This window comes from Malus sylvestris, chromosome 13, assembly GCF_916048215.2.
Source record: "Malus sylvestris chromosome 13, drMalSylv7.2, whole genome shotgun sequence".
NCBI lineage: Eukaryota > Viridiplantae > Streptophyta > Magnoliopsida > Rosales > Rosaceae > Malus > Malus sylvestris.
This window is the reverse complement of record NC_062272.1, coordinates 4,339,250-4,358,119: the sequence shown is the minus strand read 5'-3', so window position 1 is coordinate 4,358,119 and position 18,870 is coordinate 4,339,250. Positions and strand designations below refer to the sequence as shown.

The following is an 18,870-nucleotide window of genomic DNA, read 5'->3' as shown; positions in this document are numbered from 1 at the left end:
CTCTCTAGAATATCTTTTGTTTCTCTCTGCCTTCTTCCTCTTTCTCTGTACAATTCCTTAATCTTTGCAATGTAGTTAACAAAATGGCAGTTTCGAGGAGATGGGTCTCTGAGAAAGAAAAAAACCCCCATCTTTTGTTCTTCGTTAATTTCCATTTGGTTTAGTAAAACAGGGTAATCTACAGATAAATGCATAGTTGATTGCTCAAGCTTCTCATAACTTTTGTTGGTTTTGGTTTTTGGTTTTGGATATTGTTTTTCTCTAAGAAACCACCTATTATTTGCAGGGAATTGGAGTTCAGAACTTGGGGTAGCTGGAAGTTTTGAACTTTCATCAGTTTTATGTAACCATAAGCAATTACTTGCAACCCAACATCAAGATGAAATTCGGGAAAGATTTCAAGAAACAAATGGTGCCTGAGTGGGCAGAAGCCTACATGGATTACAATGGTCTCAAGAGGATACTAAGGGAGCTCAGAGAATACAAGCGAAACAAGCACTCCGTAACACCCTCCAAAGACTTTGAGCGGAGACGTTCTCCCCCTGGCAGAACCATCAGTGTGATTGAGCTACAATCTGGCAGTCTCCGGAGCAACGGAGATATCGAGGACCAAGTAATCGATGTCAACACATTGCACGGAGACGGTTGCAGAGAGGTTTACAAGACCAAGTTTCTGAGGCAATCCGAAGAAGGAGGAGATATTGAGGTGACATTCTTCCGAAAACTCGATCAAGAGCTCAACATGTAAGCATATAAATCACTACATGTATAGAATCACATATATAGATGAACATGCATACATGAAGAAGATATACTTACCCGAAGAAGAACTCGCCATTTTGAATGGAAGGATGAAAGGATATCTTCTACACTCAACGGCCTGAAGTTCCAGCTTAGAATAGGGTTTAGCACGTAATGGAATAATAATACCGTGAGTGCAGGGATACTCCTTATATATAGCTAACAATCCGGATACCAGGCCTATCAACTGATACCCGGATATTCCATATCAATTAGGGTTTTGCAGCAGTCCAACTTACTGCTGAACTCTTGTCAAGATCTTGATAAGGTTTATCACATATAGTTGCATGTCATTAGGACTCTCAACCTCATCCAAGTAATAGCGTAATCTTCTCAACAATAACTCATAACCGAATTACAAGTTGTTGAGAACCAGAAGTCATTCTCCTTGACACTCACAATCTTACATTCTCCCACTTGAGTGTCCAGAAGAATGATATTACATTGGTTGAGACTAAGGTGATCACTTAGTCCACAAAAGAACTGCAACAAAACCTTTAGCAACCTGTCACTCATGACTTGAATACTAGACCATAAACGCAGTATGTAATTCCTTCTACATGTGCAATTTATCATCACAGGCATTTAAACCATGAGCACTATGTTGTCTGACAAGATGTAATTATTTCAGGTTGATAAGCAAAATTCAACTCCTGAACCGAGCCACATGCATACGCATGACTCGTATTATTTCAATAATGAGAACTAAACATCATGAAAACATCCAATTAGCAAGAAAACATAACAAAAACAACAAGTGGAGGACTACTCCCACTTATTAACAGAAACAACAAGTGAGATATTACTCCCACTCATCAACAGAATCAAAATCTTCTCGCAATCCCATATTGTGAACATGTTTCTTGAACACTCCCACTGGTAGACCCTTAGTCATTGGATCAGCTATCATGGCGTCAGTTCCTACATGCACTATGTTGATCAGCCCTTTTCTTACCTCATCTCTCACACGCAAAAACTTAATGTCCATTAGTCTGCAAGCAATTGACCTCTTGTTATTTCTGGAGAAGAAGACCGCAGCCTTGTTGTCACAAAAAATGGTTATGGGTCTTTCGATTGAGTCCACAACTTTTAGTCCCATGATAAAATTCCTCAACCAGATTGCTTGTTTGGTGGCAGTGTAACAACCAATAAATTCTGCCTCCATGGTTGAGGAAGCAATCACCTTCTGTTTGGAACTTTTCCATAAGACAGCACCATCAGCGATAAGAAAAACATATCCACTAGTAGATTTTCTATCATCCACACAGCCTGCTAAGTCTGAATCTGAATATGCAACCATTTCCAATTTTTCAACTTGTTGATACACTAGTGCCAGATTCCTTGTTCTTTTTAAGTACATGAGCACCTTTTTAGCTGCAATCCAGTGAGTGTTCCCAGGATTAGACTGAAACCTACCTAGGACACTGACTGCAAACCCTAGATCAGGTCTTGTGCATACTTGAGCATACATGATACTGCCCACAAGCGAAGCGTAAGGCTTATCTTTCATTCCATCCTTCTCTAGATCATTTTTAGGGCATTGATCGGTGCTTAGCTTATCTCCTTTTGCAATGGTAAGCTCGCCACTTGCACATTTTTTTCATATTAAAACGCTTCATGATTCTTTCAATATAAGTCTTATGAGACAACCTTAACATTCTCTTGGATCTGTCTCTGTCAATTTCAATACCAAGGACAAAATGTGCCTCACCAAGGTCTTTCATATCGAAACTTGCAGTCAACATTTGTTTAGTTGTGTGCATAATGTTCAAATCTGAGCTAGCTAGCAATATATCATCAACATACAGTACCACGAAAATAAATTTTGAGCCACTGACCTTGAGGTATATACAGTCATCAATCTTGTTTTCTTCAAAACCAAAAGCAGCAACAACTTGATCAAATTTAACGTACCACTGCCTGGATGATTGCTTTAAACCATAGATTGATTTGTTGAGTCTGCAGACCATAAATTCCTTCCCTTTCTGCACAAAACCTGGTGGTTGAACCATTACTATTTCTTCAACCAGATCATCATTCAGGAAAGCTGATCTTACATCCATTTGATGTAATTCCAGGTTAAAATGAGTTGTTAAGGCCATAATAACCCTTAGGGAGTCTTTTGATGAAACTGGTGAGAAGGTTTCATTATAATCAATGTCTTCCCTTTGTGTAAAACCCTTAGCTACAAGCCTAGCTTTATGTCTTTCAATCTTTCCCACTGCATTTCTTTTGGTTTTGAACACCCACTTGCACTCGATGGGTTTGGCATTGCATGGTAGTGGCACCAACGTCCAAACCTTGTTCTTGTCCATTGCTGCAAGTTCTTCAAGCATAGCAGCATACCATAAATCTGCTCTTGAGCTGTTAACAGCTTGATGATAAGTAACAGGATCATCTTCATCTCCAATGTGGTATTCTGTCTCTTGTAAATAGACAAAATCAGGCAGTTGCACATGCTTTCTTTGTCTACTTGATTGTCGTGTTGGCAGCTGTTGTTGGTGCAAAGGCTGAGCAGCAACAGGCTCAGAGTCAGCTACTTGCTGTTCATGATCATAATTGTGCACTAGTGACGGTGCAGCTTCTGGAATTGGCGTGGTGCAATCTGGTTGGGGAATTTGAAGAACAACAAGAAGAGAATATGAACTTCCTTGAGTTGTAAGTAACGGTGCACCCTTGGAGACAGAATCTTGATCAAAACCATCTCCAATTTCTTCAAAGTCTGTGCTGCTATGTTGTACCATTCCTTCTTCCAAGTCTTTAATGAATTTTGCATTGTTTGTTTCCTGAATTCTGGTGTGGGAATCAAGACAATAAAATTTGAAACCTTTAGACTTGTCAACATATCCAATGAATCTACAACTTACAGTTCTTGGATCAACTTCCTTTCTTCAGGGTTGTAAAACCGAGCTTCTGCCCTACATCCCCAGATATAGAAATGATTGAAACTGAGTTTTCTTCATGTCCAAGATTCAAAAGGCACAACGTTTACAGACTTACTTGGAACCCTATTCAATGTATAATTGGCTGTCTTGAGTGCTTCTCCCTATAGGAAAATTGGAAGCTTGGACCTTGAAAACATGAATCAAATCATGTCTTTCAAAGTCCTATTTCTCCTTTCTGCCACGCCATTTTGATGTGGAGTGCCTGGAGTAGTATATTGTGCGATTATTCTTGATGCTTCGAGATAATATGCAAATGCTCCCTTATGTTGTCCAGTCTCTGTAAACCTGCCAACATACTCACCACCCATATCCGATCTCACTATTTTAATTTGTTTATCAAGTTGTTTTTCAACCTCAGTTTTGTATATTTTAAAACTATCAAGGACAGAAGACTTCTCAGCTATAAGAAATACATAACAATATCTTGAAAAATCGTCAATAAAGGTGACAAAATATGAATTTCCACATATTGTTTTGTTTGGGAAAGGACCACACACATCTGTGTGTATTATTTCTAAAAGTTGGTTGCTTCTTGTGGATCCTAACTTTCTGGTATTGGTCGTTTTTCCTTTGGAACAATCGATACAAGTTGGTAAGTTTTCAAAATCAAGCTTTGGTATAAGATTTTGTTTTGATAAAATTACTAATCTTTCCTTGGATATGTGTCCGAGTCTTTTATGCCAAAGAAAAGGAGAATTTTCATTTTGAAATAATCTTTTGGAACCAACATGGCAGACTGTAAAACATTCATTCAAGTAATCACACTTCAATTGCCACATATCAACATGAAGAGAAGCATAACCGAGCAAGGTATCCAATTTATTCAAATGAAAAAGTCTTACACTTTCATTGTCACCAATAAAAGTATAACCTGATTGAACTAATTTTGAAGCTGAAATTAAATTTCTTCTCATGGAAGGTACATAGAGTACTGGATTTAAAAACAAAATGAAACCAGAAGAAAGCTTTAATGAAACACTGCCAATGGACTCGACTGCAACTTTGCTCCCATTCCCAACAAAAACATTGTAAACTTCATTATTTTTCTCCTTTAGTTTTGAGAAGCCCTGCAAGGTAATTGTAATGTGAATTGAACAACCAGTATCAAACCACCAGCTAAAAGGAGGAACATAAATCAAGTTTGACTCAAAACAGACATAAACATTTATCTCATTACCTTTCTTAACTAGCCAGTTTTTAAAACCAGTGCAATCTTTCCTCAGATGACCAACCTCTTTGCAGAAGTAACAAGGTTTTGGTGCTTCAGTAGTGACTTTAAACTTTTAAGATCGTTTAAGGGGGTTAGTATTTTTAAAAGAAGAAAAGGTTGAATTTTTCTTCTGCTTACCAGCAGTCACAGATGACTGATCAGCAACAGCATGCTTCCCCTTTGCCGTGTGAACAAGGTTCACAGTTTCCACCTTATCAGTTGACAGCCTCAACTCTTCCTGCGCACACATGGAGATTAGATCATCAATATCCCAGGTTGCTTTCTGAGTGTTGTATGACACTTTCAGCTGGCCATATTGTGCAGGTAAGGAATTCAGTGCCATGTGCACTAAAAACTGATCTGTTAAAGGGTGCTCCAGGTCCTTCAGTTTCTGTGCAATGTCTGACATCTTCAGAATGTGTTCTCTCACGCTTCCAACACCATCGAACTTCATGGATGCTAGCTTAGTGAGAAAATTTCCAGTTTCAGCTTTCTCAGATTCTCTGAACTTGTTGATACGACCAATATTGCATACATTTTAATGCCCTTTAGTTTAGATTTTTGTTATGTTTTTGAGTGAATTTAGTTTGTTTCATTTAGTTTTATGTTTTTCTTAGATTTGAAGAGTGAAGATGAAGAAAGAAGAAAAATGAGCACTTTGGCGATTGAAGTGAGTTATGTGCCCTGGAAGCAGAAGCTGTTTGTGCAGATCAGCCAACTTGACGGAATAAACTGTACTTCCTCAGAATGAACCAGCTGTTGAGCCTTACACCACTGGAAAGATATGGATGTTAGCTTTCAGAGGAATTTTACGGACTGTGATTTCGAGTTTCCTAGACGATGTTATGAAAGTTTTTGTACAAGACGTCGGTCAGCCAAGTCTACGCGGAAATTGCAAAGTCTGTTGGGTTTTTCAAGTCATAATTCAGTCGAAGCCCAAAGCCCAAGATAGAAAACGTTGGAGATGATTTTAGTCCTATTTCAAATGGGTCTGGAGTAATTTACTTGGGAAACTTACCTGCCACATCATCAATTATCCAATAAAAATGAGGAAAAGATTGAAAAAGACCTAAGGATGCTAGGATTTTGACGAATCTATAAGGGAGAGATTGTAGGAAGCAAAGAGGGGTTCTCTTGGGGGAGGGATTCTCTGCGTGTTTTTGGAAGAGCAGCAGCCGCCTTTCATCGATCCTAAGTTCTTCATGTTTTTAAGATTGTTAATTATGTTTTCATATTCTATGAGTAACTAAACTCTTCTTCTAGGGTTAGGATGATGCCCTAGCATGGATGTTTATGGTTTTTAATGTTATTCATTGGGTTTCTAGATTCTTTTAGATGAATGTTTAATCACTGTTTGAATTGTTACTCTTTGTATGGGTTCTTTGATTGATCACCTTAGGGCTTTGCATCTAGTAAGATTGGAAGATGAATTTGAGGCTGAACTAGCAATATAATTCAATTAGCTTCTTGTGGTTAAGTGTGGTAAATTACATTGTTGCTTGACAAAGAATAATGGTTTGCTTGGTTCCCTTGTTTTCTAGAGCGTACAGAGTCCTATTTGTTAAATTTATGCCTTAAACAGGATAGATTGCATGTTAGGATATACGACCTCTGCCTGAACTAGGAGAGAATCATTCACTTAAGGAAAACTATGGTCTAATGTGCCTGACAAGGACGTAGATACGGGAATTATCATCTAAAGAATCGAAAGATCCGTTGAATGCATTGAAACCTAAATTAGATTGCTTGTGGTTGATTCCGAATCCCTAGACTTTTCATCACTTGCCTTAAAACACAACATTTTCTTCTCTTTAATTTCAGTTTTTACTTAAGGTTCTGTTTTTGTTCGTTTATAAAATCATCACAACAAATTCTTCACATCCTCGATTGATTTATTAATTAAGATCGAGTCTAGTCCGTTGTTTGAATTTATAGTTTTGTGTTTGTGTGTTATTAATATTATTAGATTTGGTTTAGTTTATCGAATTGGAGATTGAATTAGAATCCTCGTGGGAACGATACTTGGACTTGCAAAACGCTATATTACGACTACTTTGTGCACTTGCAAGTTTACACCACTTGTTCCCTATGGCATCAAGGAATGCTTTTGCACTGTCACTCTTTGGAATGCCACCTTTCACACTACTTGTCATGGCCCTCCTCATAATCATAAGAGACATCCTGTTTGCCTTCTCCCATTGAGCAAATTTCAATCTTTGTTCTCCTATGCTTGCATCAGTTATCGCTGCAGGCTTGTCTTCCCTCAAGGCCAAGTCGAAATCCATCATGCCGAGGGCAATTTCCAGGTCTTCTTTCCACTTCTTGTAATTAAAACCTGTTAGGGTTTCTATGTTCGAGAAGTTGAGAGAGGTCATATATGCATCAACCATATTTATTTGTGACTCATTCTCATAAGTTCATCATTAAAAGTTCAAATGAACAATTAATGGCATCAATAGCATATAATACCAGTCACATCTTTAGATCGAAAACTGATTATATTAGGGTTCGCACAACCGAAATACAAAGTTTCATATTGGCTACACAATTTTAACACTTTTGAGCAGATAAAATTGCATCAATATTAATTTTGCATTCCACTTATACACCAAATTATATAAGAATTCTTTAGAATTGTCTCAGAATATATTCATCATCAGTTTAATCATTACGTTCAATTTGAACAAATACTTGAAAACATGATACAAACACTTTTGAGTTGAAATTGATCATGATTCACAAAAGAGATTCGGCTGTCAGGTGGTTTAGTGACAGCGAACCATTCTGCTCTTCAAGGTCCGTAGAGTCTCCTTCACTTTCTGCAAATAAAATTTTGCAGAACAATCTATGTGCACATATGTATATGTGTGTGTACATAGATGCTAGTTCATAGCATAAGGTACATCGATGATGATCATAATTATTTCAGTTCAATATGCGGAAGTCTTTTACCAGGATCAACGACTCGATAAATATTGTGCTAGTAAGGATTCTAAACACGACAGTGTGTGCTCTGATATCACATGTAAGCATATAAATCACTGCATGTATAGAATCACATATATAGATGAACATGCATACATGAAGAAGATATACTTACCCGAAGAAAGACTCGCCATTCTGAATGGAAGAATGAAAGGATATCTTCTACACTCAACGGCCTGAAGTTCCAGCTTAGAATAGGGTTTAGCACGTAATGGAATAATAATATCGTAAGTGCAGGGATACTCCTTATATATAGCTAACAATCCGGATACCAGGCCTATCAACTGATACTCGGATATTCCATATCAATTAGGGTTTCGCAGCAGTCCAACTTACTGCTGAACTCTTGTCAAGATCTTGATAAGGTTTCTCACATATAGTTGCATGTCATTAGGACTCTCAACCTCATCCAAGTAATAGCGTAATCTTCTCAACAATAACTCATAACCGAATTACAAGCTGTTGAGAACCAGAAGTCATTCTCCTTGACACTCACAATCTTACACAACAAAGTCAATACCTTTTATAATGATAAAGTGGAGGAGGTGAAGAAAGAAGCAAATAATCTGGATAAGCAAATGGAGGCTTTGGTTGCACTGAGATTAAAAGTCAAAAAGATTGATCAATACGGCTCTCGTTCAAAGAGACATAACAATTCTGCAGTACACCTGACAAGTAATAAGTCAAGTGCAGATGACAACTTAGGTAAGTGGAGATATATGATCAATTTGTGTTATATGTGCATATATATATATATAATAAATGCAGTGCAAGCATATTAATAGGTGGTACACTTAATTGAGAGTGGTTAATTACGAAGCTTTGGTTGACAATTACAATAATGTTTTAATTAATTCTTACAAATTCAAGTTTCCTGCCAAATGTGTAGGAAATGAGCCTACTGGTTTGACATCTGGATTGCAAGTAAATGAGGAGCATCGACGAGAACCAAGCACTGGTGGTTCAGAAGTCAATCCGAACCATGTCAAGAATTCTAGTAGCGATGGAAGAGAGTTATTGAAAACCTATACCCAAAAAGAAGATCCTATGGAGGTTCTTGAGCATGTGAGGATTACCAATACGCTTGAATCTCCAATATCCACCATAAAAGGTGTTTTCAAGGACTCTAGGGAAGAAGAGTTGAGCTTTGATAAAGAGGAGCTGAAGAGAGTGGAAGAACGTTTAAGAGCTGCGTTCATTCAATTTTACCACCAGCTTCAACTGCTAAAGCACTACAGGTGATAAATAGTAATTGCGTCAGCATACCTTCCACTTTGGATGCATGGTCTTGCATTTGGGTTGTCACTCAGTATTATGTACTTATACTTACTTTTGCAAATGGATGAACCAGTTTTATGAACCTCTCAGCATATTCGAAGATTATGAAAAAATATGCGAAGGTAAGACATACACTTCAAACCAAAATGTGTCAAAATTTTGAGTTCCATATTCTCAATTTGAATTTAAGCAAAGTGTTGTGACGAAAAATCCATTCTAATAACACAGATTGCATCAAGGAGAGCGGCCAGATCATACATGCTAATAGTAGACAACTCTAATGTCGGCAGTTCTGATGAGGTTTGTCAGATGTATTTCTTGTTTTTCTATTGTTAATCATTTCAGCATTCAGAATTCTATTGCTTTGTTGATCTTCAAGTTCTAATCATTTCTTCCTGTAAACATGTTGAAGAGGTGTATATTTGTAAGTTATCGATTCATTTTTATTTCTTTATAGGTCACTAACCTGTTGGAGAGAGTGGAGACTACCTTCATACAAAAAATTTCAAACTCAAATCGCAGGGAAGGTATGAAGTCACTGAGGCCAAAAGCTAAAAGAGAAAGGCACAGTGTAACATTCTTCTCCGGTAAGAGTAGTAACAGTGCCAATTAACCTTTTTGCTCCACCTTTTTCTAGAAATATGACCGTTGCAACATGTAGCAGTGTGTCATGGAGTCTCCAATTGTTAATTCCTAGTTATCTGTTAAAGAAAATAATTTAATTCCTATTTCGTTTTAACTTTCAGGTTTCTTTTCTGGCTGCTCAATTGCACTACTGGTAGCTATTGTTTTCCCACTTTACAGGTGACCGCTAAACCTCTGGTATTCAACTACGAAAAGTTATCTTATTCATTGGACCTGTCTTTTCTCTAATATGCAAGTGGGTTTTCTTGCAGTTTATTTGGATACATCACTCTGCATATGCTCTTGTATGCTGCAGATATATATTTCTGGAGGTGTTATAGGGTCAACTATGCCTTTATATTTGGTTTCAACAAAGGAACGGAGCTGGGCTACCTCGAAGTTTTTCTCCTTGCCACTGGTCTTGCAGTACTTTCATTGGGTGGTTTCCTGGCAAACTTACACTTGGACTTGAGTGCTGAAAAATACAAGACTGTGACAGAATTGGTTCCGTTGGGCTTACTTGCTGTAAGATTTATAAAGTGCTGGAGTATCTTTTTGTTGAGAAAAAACTTTAGAGTACACAACTCCAACACAAATGTTGGAGAGACAACACAAGTAAACAAATTACTTGTATTACACACACAAAATATTACAACACTCACAATGACACAACTTATAAGCAATGACACTCACTCACTTTCTAGAGACACACTCTAGATCACTCACACTCCTACAAGACTATTCTTGCATCTCACTCTCACTTGGTTGCCTTCTTGATTGGTTGGTTGGTTACTTGGTTAATACAAATTGTGTGGATGCCTTCTCCTTTTATAGGCATGGATCGAACCTTGGAGAAGCATGGAAACATCATGCTAGAGTTATCTAGATAATTCTACTAACTTCCCAAGCTAGAATTATCTACACTAATCTTGTATGTTGGTGGAAACCTCACCATTCTTCTAGAATCTTCCACCAACTTAAGGAACAACCTTCTTTGCTAGAGTTTTCTAGCATATTCCCATTATAGAATCTTCTAGAGAAAACCATGCATGTTTGAACTAGACCAATCTAGTTCCTTTGTACCGACTGATCTTAATGGGCTGGTGTTGATCTTTAACACTTTTGTGGCATCCTTTGAACTTGATTATCACAATTGATTTCTGCTGCATGACCCTTTCCATGAACTATAGCCTGGTGCCTCTGTTGTAGAACTTCCTCAATTTGTGCAAATGATTTGTGTTACCTTTCTCTGTGCAGTTGGTCCTTGCCATCACCTTCTGCCCTTCAAAATTATATACCATTCAAGTCGTTTCTTTTTCATTCGATCCTTATTCCGCTGCACATGCGCCCCTCTTTACCCGGTAATGCATGGGATAACAATTTGGATATTTAAGTAGACTATGTAGCTAAATAGCATGATTTCTTGATTGTTTTCAAATTTTCAGGAGACTTTTCCAAATTTTTTCTTGGCAGATCTGTTGTGTTTGGCTCATACATTTGTGAGTAATTATGAGTCATGTGTTAATAACAATGAAATGACCTGTGTTTGCTTTCGGTGGAAATATCACATGGTGTGGGTTGCATGAAAATTACAGACAAAGTAAAAGCAAAAGTTTGGTGGACATCATCATGAGTAAAAACATAATGATAATGCTTGCTTTTACTTTAATGATGATGTTTGTGGAAAAAGGGAAAGTTGATTCCTTTTTCTTTTGCTATTTATTTTGCTAAGAACCGAAGGGAGAGAATGAGAGATTTGGCTCTCTCTTGAGAAGACATCAGAGAGCATCCAAAGGGTGAGAGCATTCGGCTCTCCCATGGGAAAGCATGGGCACGGGTGAGAGAAAATCAAGAGAGCTAGAGTGAAAAGTATTCTAGTGAAATAACTCTTGGGGTAGAGTGAGGCTCTTGGGAAAATTCTATGAGTGGGTGTGCAAGGGATTTGGGATTAGGTTATGTTGATTTAACTCATGTGTACTTGTACTGTTATTCTCATAGTGAAGAGCAATATCTCTCCGGGGACGTAGGCAGGTTTTTGCCGAACCTCGTAAATTTCTCGGTGTCTTTATTTCTTGTATTTTATTCTATTCAACTGAGTGTGATTTTGGTGAGGTTGTAATCTGAATCTCGTTTCCGCACTGACAAACGAGCCAAGGCACAACAATTGGTATCAGAGCATCGTTGGGGGCTTTGGTTCGTTGGAGGTCCAGATTTGTAGTCCACCATGGAATTTTCAGTTGAGCGGTTTAAAGGAAGAGGCGGTTTTACTCTTGACAAAGGAGAGTAATGGAAGCCTAAACAAGAAGAAGTGTTCATGGGATGCTTGATCAACTGCGAAAGTTGATGTTGAGGAAGAAGACAAAGGCCTCTTTCTTCTTACCTCACTTTCAGATTTGTCTTAGAACCTTGTGAAACTTTACTGCATGGAAATATACAGTAAGTTTGGAGCAAGTGCAAGCTTCTTTGGTGTGGAATGATACACAAAGGAGACCATGGATGATGGTGGGCACGAGACTGCTTAAGCTATTCAAGGTCGGAATCGTGGAAGAAAATTGGAAAGAGGATCTGAGAAAGAGCAGGTTCAGATCCGGTTCCGGAGGCAAGGGTCCACAGTGCTACGGTGCAAGGCCGGGTGGTAGCAAGTTTGTGGCATAAGGCTTCGAGTATGCCCTTTAGGTACTCGAAGCAACACTTCTCCTGGTGATGTTTAGTCTCAAGTGTTGCAGGGGTTTTGCAGCAGGTGGAGCTATGGGATTCACAGGTGATGAGATGGTCCTGAGGTAGGAGGAAGTGTGGGAATTTTGTCTGGCTCGATGGGTTGTTGCTGGAAACGGGCGCGCTGACGAGTTTCCAGGTTGCAGACAATGAAGATGAGGAAAACCTGCTGGAGGAGACGAGGATGTGTCGAGATCCTGTCTGAAGCTAAATGGTGATTTTTTAGCTTGCAGCAGTTGCACATGCATTGGCAGTGACTGAATCGGAACAGGACCAATGAGGTGGATTCAGAGTGTGCATGCTGGTACGTAAGGCCAATGAACTTTGGTGATGGGTGCAAGGATTTTTGCATGGTGCATTCGCCAAGGTGGAGATTGTTGTGTTTGGCTCATACATTTGTGAGTAATTATGAGTCATGTGTTAACAACAATGAAGTGACCTGTGTTTGCTTTCGGTGGAAATATCACATGGTGTGGGTTGCATGAAAATTGCAGACAAAGTAAAAGCAAAAGTTTGGTGGACATCATCATGAGTAAAAACATAATGATGATGCTTGCTTTTACTTTAATGATGATGTTTGTGGAAAAAGGGAAGGTTGATTCCTTTTTCTTTTGCTATTTATTTTGCTAAGAACCGAAGGGAGAGAATGAGAGATTTGGTTCTCTCTTGAGAAGACATCAGAGAGCATCCAAAGGGTGAGAGCATTCGGCTCTCCCATGGGAAAGCATGGGCACAGGTGAGAGAAAATCAAGAGAGCTAGAGTGAAAAGTATTCTAGTGAAAGAACTCTTGGGATAGAGTGAGGCTCTTGGGAAAATTCTATGAGTGGGTGTGCAAGGGATTTGGGATTGGGTTATGTTGATTTAACTCATGTGTACTTGTACTGTTATTCTCATAGTGAAGAGCAATATCTCTCTGGGGACGTAGGCAGGTTTTTGCTGAACCTCGTAAATTTCTCGGTGTCTTTATTTCTTGTATTTTATTATGTTCAACTGAGTGTGATTTTGGTGAGTTTGTAATCTGAATCTCGTTTCCGCACTGACAAACGGGCCAAGGCACAACAAGATCAGCTTACAAGCCAGGTATAAAAGCCCCCTTATAACTTTATTGGTATTAAGTAGTAAATACTCCCAACTCTGTTTTGAGCAGGCTCTTTGCCTTTGTCTGATCTCAGGTGCAAGCCCTGAGGAGTTTTGTGTTATACGTTTGCTACTACGGTTTGGGGGAATCTTCAAGGAGGCAAAGCAAGTGCCGTAGTCATGGTCTCTACAATACGTTATATTTCATTATTGCTGTCGTACCATTTTGGATGCGCTTCCTACAGGTCTCATTACATTTTTCACTTTCTAGTGTTTTCAAAGGCGTGTGCCACTCTTATTCACAATGAAAATGAATATGGAGATGGATAGTATCACTTGTATTCTAGCTTATAATTTCGTATAATCTCTGGAAGATCACGTCTTCTGTGTGGAAAGATGCACTTAAATGTAGTGTATCTTGTCTTGCAGTGCATTCGTCGATTCTGTGATGAGAAGGATGTGAAGTACATTTTCAATGGTTTAAAGTACTTATCAACAATCGTTGCAGTTATTATACGAACTGTTTATGAAATGGAAAAGGGAAAGACATCCTGGATGGTGTTAGCTTTGATTAGCTCAGCTGTCGCAACAACAATGAATACGTATTGGGACATTGTAATGGACTGGGGCCTTCTGCGAAAGACATCAAAGAACAAGTATTTGAGAGATAGACTTGTAGTTCCACACAAGATCGTATACTTTGCAGCCATGGTAAGGTTAAAGTGACTGAATTCGAGAGTTATGGGGTTCTATGTTGCAACTTCTACTATTAATTCACAATATGTTTATGGAAATCCATTACAGGTCTTGAATGTAGTATTGAGACTTGCTTGGATGCAGTTGGTGTTGGAATTTAAATTGCGTACCGTTAATAAAGTGACAATAACAACTGTCATCGCCTTCCTAGAGGTCATTCGTCGTGGCATTTGGAGCTTCTTCAGGTATATTTTTCTCCTGAAATTCAACATTGAGACTTTTTACTGTTTTTGTCTTCAGTCGTTGCATCCTTTAAGCAACTTATGCTTGAGAGATTAACATGTACAATTTAATCAGGTTAGAGAACGAGCACTTGAACAATGTAGGCCAGTACCGCGCTTTCAAGTCAGTCCCTCTTCCTTTCAGTTACTACGATGAGGACGCTGACAAGGATGACTAAACATGACACAGTCTCGCTCCATTCATGCACCCGAGTATAATGAAGCAGCAAACCAAGAACAAACGTACGATCTGTGGTTAATTGTGGAGAATTCACAATTAACATATGTAGGCTCATTTCGTAATTGTACATATGGAATCGCCTTGTTCGTTGTTGATCCTGAAAAAAATTCTCTGGTTCTGGTTTATAAGAAATTGCATATAGCGAAAGTTGTATTGACGAGTGCATCAATTTTTCGATCTGTTAATCAGTCATAGGAGTATAATTTTTTCAAGGCGATTACATTACGTAAAATGTAACGAATTCCATATACAAATTTCCCAAAAAATCAAAGGAAAAAAAAAGAACTACAGATGCAACTCTGCATTCAGCAATAAATGAAGGGAAAAGGGGGAGGAAAAAGAAGAAAAGTTTCAGCAGCCTGTAGACAATTTGAGATGTTTGCGATTTGCTTTGCCTACTCATCTTTGCATTCGTCTTCATCATAGTTGAAGGGCAGTGGCACTGACTTGAATGCTCTGTACTTTCCGACATTGTTGAGATGCTCGTTCTCCAACCGGAAAAAACTCCATATCCCTCGACGAATTATCTCCAAGCTCGCCACAACCGAGATCATTGTCTGTGTATGCATGAAGGAGACACTGAAATTCAAAACTGTCTGCAGCCAGGCAAATCTCAGCAGCACATTCAACACCTGCAATGTTTTAATCATTGTATAAATCGCTAGTAAAACTTATACTGTCATACTGTGAATCTGAACCACTAATCAAGAGCACTCACCATGGCTATGAAGTATACGCTTTTGTAAGGGACCAAGAGTTTGTCTCTCAACCATCGATTCTTGGAGCGGCGTTGCAGAAGTCCCCAGTCCACGACAAGATCCCAGTATGTTCCATAGATAGCTGCAACAATTGAGAAAATCCCAGCAAGAATTTTCCAGTTCACGTCTTTGTTATGAGTGTAGGCTATTCTCATGCTGACAGCTACGATGGTGAAGAAATATTTCAGTCCATTGTAACCTTGCATTGGATCTTTCTCTTCAACCAAACGGCGGATGCACTGAAGGAGGCGGGACCAATATGGAACGCACGCCACGATGAAAGTAAAAATTTTGAAGACGTCATCTGATCTGCAAGTTGTTTTTCTGACTTTGTAGTCTCCCCCGCCATAATAGCAAATGTAGAATGGCAGACTTCTAAAGGCTTGCACCTGGCTAGTTAACTGATCTGCCAAGAAGAAATCCGGGAGTGTGACCTGTAAAGGAATTAAAACTTCTATTAGAACGTCCAACCGAGTTACATTTTACAGTTTTTAACTCGAATAATCAAGGTGTCTGCAGTGGAATTTTACCTTATAGAGAGGAGCACAGATGCAGTGGAACACACAAACCAGGAAGAAGTAGCGACTCGAGCGATATATGATGTTGAAGGGGCATAATAATATCACAATCACAAGCTGCATAAGAAGAATTTAGTTTCAGTATATAATCTCTAGATGTTTGATGAGCCAATGCAGCCGAAATTAAATAGTTCAACTGAAAATATGATCTTACCAGGAGCAAGAAGAGTGGGAGAAGCTCGGTTAGCGCTTTGTAATCATTGGTTTTCGGGTCCATCTCCATGTCAAGATTTGCGAGCACAGAGGCTAGTGCTAACATTGCCAGACCAGAACTCAGAAGGAGGACCTCTCTGTATCCCAACTCGGTTCCTTGCTTGAAACCGAATATGAAAGAGTAATTGACTCTGAACCGCCGCCAAAAGTATATATTTCCGGCATACATAAGCATGTGGAGAACTATGAATCCGAACAAGCTGCAACGAAGAATAACATGTCACGAAAAATTCAGTATTATCCCTTTTTTTCGGAAACTTAGAATGAATAGAAAAGCATAGGGTTAGTCACCTGTATAGAGGAAACATGTTTTCCATGTATTTACTTCTCTCCGGATTATCCATAATATTTCGAGCACGAATGATCAATACAAGGGCTAATATGAGGGCAGCTGTGCAGCCAGCAAAGCAACCTGAAGGTTTTTGAGTAAACAGATTCAGACGAAAGAAATTGATGCCGAAATTGTCGTTGTTCAGTGAAAGAAATTTTACCATACTTATTAAGCTAGAGACCTTACCCAGAGCGAATGTTGTCCGATGTCTTTCTACCCTCGGTTTTGGTCTCAAGACCGCCATTCCTTTTCGGCGATTGGAGTTCGAGAAATGCTTGATGAACGTAGTTTCAACCCTTTCCATAAGCTTGGTAATCTGCAGTAGTGGCAAATTCCATGAAGAAATTAAAACTATGAACAGAAAAATCTTTCCTCTCTTTAGCGTCACGCATGAAGAATCCTCACCTCGTCGGAGCTGCCAAGGTACGAGTTATCCACCATGTTCATGTAAGATTTTGATGCATCTCTTGAAGCCACCTTATCGTATTTCTTCATGATCTTTGAGAAAGCCAACGTATTCAAAAATCTGTTTCATTCGCGGATAACAAAGTTAGCTTCACAGTCAAGAAAACAGAAGGAAAACCAACCAAATTAGGTGCCCCAAAGTCGTTATATCTTTACCCGTAGCTCTTCAGAAGCCGAAGTTTCTGGTAAAATTCAATGAAAGCGCGCCTGAGCTGTTGTTCAACTTTGCTGAGATTAGCCCTGCTGAACTTGAGCTCCGTATGTGGAGCCACGTTGAGGAAGCCTTTGATGGTGGAACGCGGCGTCTCAGCCATGTGATTCATTGTCACCTGGTCCAGTATATCCAGTGGCGTAGGCCTAGTGCCTCTCAAGCTCTCCGGCTTCTTCACCTTCATCTCAACGTCTCCACTCCTTTTGTCTTCTTTTTCTTCGTCACCCGAACTGTTTAATCCGCTCTCTTCAATCGCATCCATAGCCAGTACCCGCCCTGCTCGCAAATCGCAATGTTAAACGACGCAATTTTAGACGTAAACACAATATTAGCAATTACTGCTTCCAATTTTCAATAAAATTTCTAACATGTTTTTAAGCACTTCTAGCAGAAGTGCTTATGAGTATACTTACTGCTTGCTCTGGCACTGCGTGGGGTGGCTGCAGCCAATGCAGCTGTAGACGTGGCAACATCGGAAGCAAGGCGAGTCATCTCCCCTGACCAATCAAACGTTCTCTGAGGGTTCTCCACTTTGATCCGAAACGCAATCAAAGCGTCCATTTGCTTGTTAAGAACCGCAGCTTCCTTCATCACCTCGTCAACCTTCGACCTATAAAACTTGTCCACTTTATTGAAATCGTCGTCAAGCCTCTTGAAGTACTCCAGCTCCTGAACTCCGCCTTCCTCCGCCGCCATCAGAAACATCGTCTGGTAGCTCTCAGAGCCGTTTTCGTTGACGGAATTGACAAGAATGGCCTGGCTCTCAATGTCGGAGGTGGAAGACGGGCTGGCGGGCTGCTGGGAGTGCCTACTTTTTGTCAGACCGCTGAAGGCTCTGTACAACGTGAGTCTGCGCTTTAGGCCGTAGCTGCGGGGCGAGGCGGCGGCCTGTGGGTCGGGGTTGTTTCTTTGCTTGCAGACTTGGATTTCTTTTAAGAGGGATTTTAGATAGTCGTAATCCATGTATGCGTCTTTCCATTCCGGCACCATTTGTGCAGAAAATTCCTTCCCGAACTTCATTTCTGGAAATCAAGTTTAAATTTAGTTTTCAGTTTTCGGTTTTACTGTCTAAAACAGATAGGATTCAGATTGATGCTTAACTATCTTTCTACATACACACACACACACACACACACATATATATATATATATATATCTATATAAATATATGCATATACATGGAAATTAGGGTTCAAAATCCGAGTGAGTTTCAAAATCTGAGTGAGTCAAACGTATTTTTTTTTTGGTCAAGGAGGACTTAGATAACAAAGTCCAAACGGACACAGTACAAAGACAACAACCTCATAACTGAGGGAGGTACAAAAGAGACGCCACATATGCATTGATCGCATGAGTAAAGGTTCTCAATTATACCTAATAAACGTATTAAGGATAGTGATTAGTTGTAATTGGACAGTTAGTTTGTTATTGAATAGTTATAGGTTAGTTTTGATGAGCTG

The 18,870-nt window shown here is 39.2% G+C and overlaps 1 protein-coding gene and 1 pseudogene across 1 annotated transcript; one reads left to right on the top strand and one right to left on the bottom strand.

Moving 5' to 3' along the window:
- Positions 1–379: 379 nt before the first annotated feature.
- Positions 380–15,023, top strand: LOC126596782 (phosphate transporter PHO1 homolog 10-like; annotated as a pseudogene).
- On the bottom strand, positions 15,016–18,603 carry LOC126595057 (phosphate transporter PHO1 homolog 3-like). Its single transcript, XM_050261387.1, has 9 exons — positions 17,824–18,603; positions 17,356–17,686; positions 17,140–17,260; positions 16,921–17,050; positions 16,695–16,815; positions 16,345–16,603; positions 16,143–16,247; positions 15,573–16,046; positions 15,016–15,486 (listed from the first exon to the last, which is right to left on the bottom strand). The coding sequence occupies exons 1-9, from the start codon at positions 18,428–18,430 to the stop codon at positions 15,250–15,252; spliced, it is 2,385 nt and encodes a 794-aa protein (XP_050117344.1). The 5' UTR covers positions 18,431–18,603; the 3' UTR covers positions 15,016–15,249.
- Between the last annotated feature and the right edge of the window lie 267 nt (positions 18,604–18,870).

Excerpts from the sequence above, each read along its gene's own strand:
- LOC126595057 (XM_050261387.1), bottom strand. The coding sequence starts at position 18,430 with ATGAAGTTCGGGAAGGAATTTTCTGCACAAATGGTGCCGGAATGGAAA. Across the intron at positions 16,816-16,920 it reads TCGGACAACATTCGCTCTGG|GTTGCTTTGCTGGCTGCACA; the intron begins GTAAGGTCTCTA and ends AAAAACCTTCAG. Across the intron at positions 16,604-16,694 it reads AACATGTTTCCTCTATACAG|CTTGTTCGGATTCATAGTTC; the intron begins GTGACTAACCCT and ends TCTTCGTTGCAG.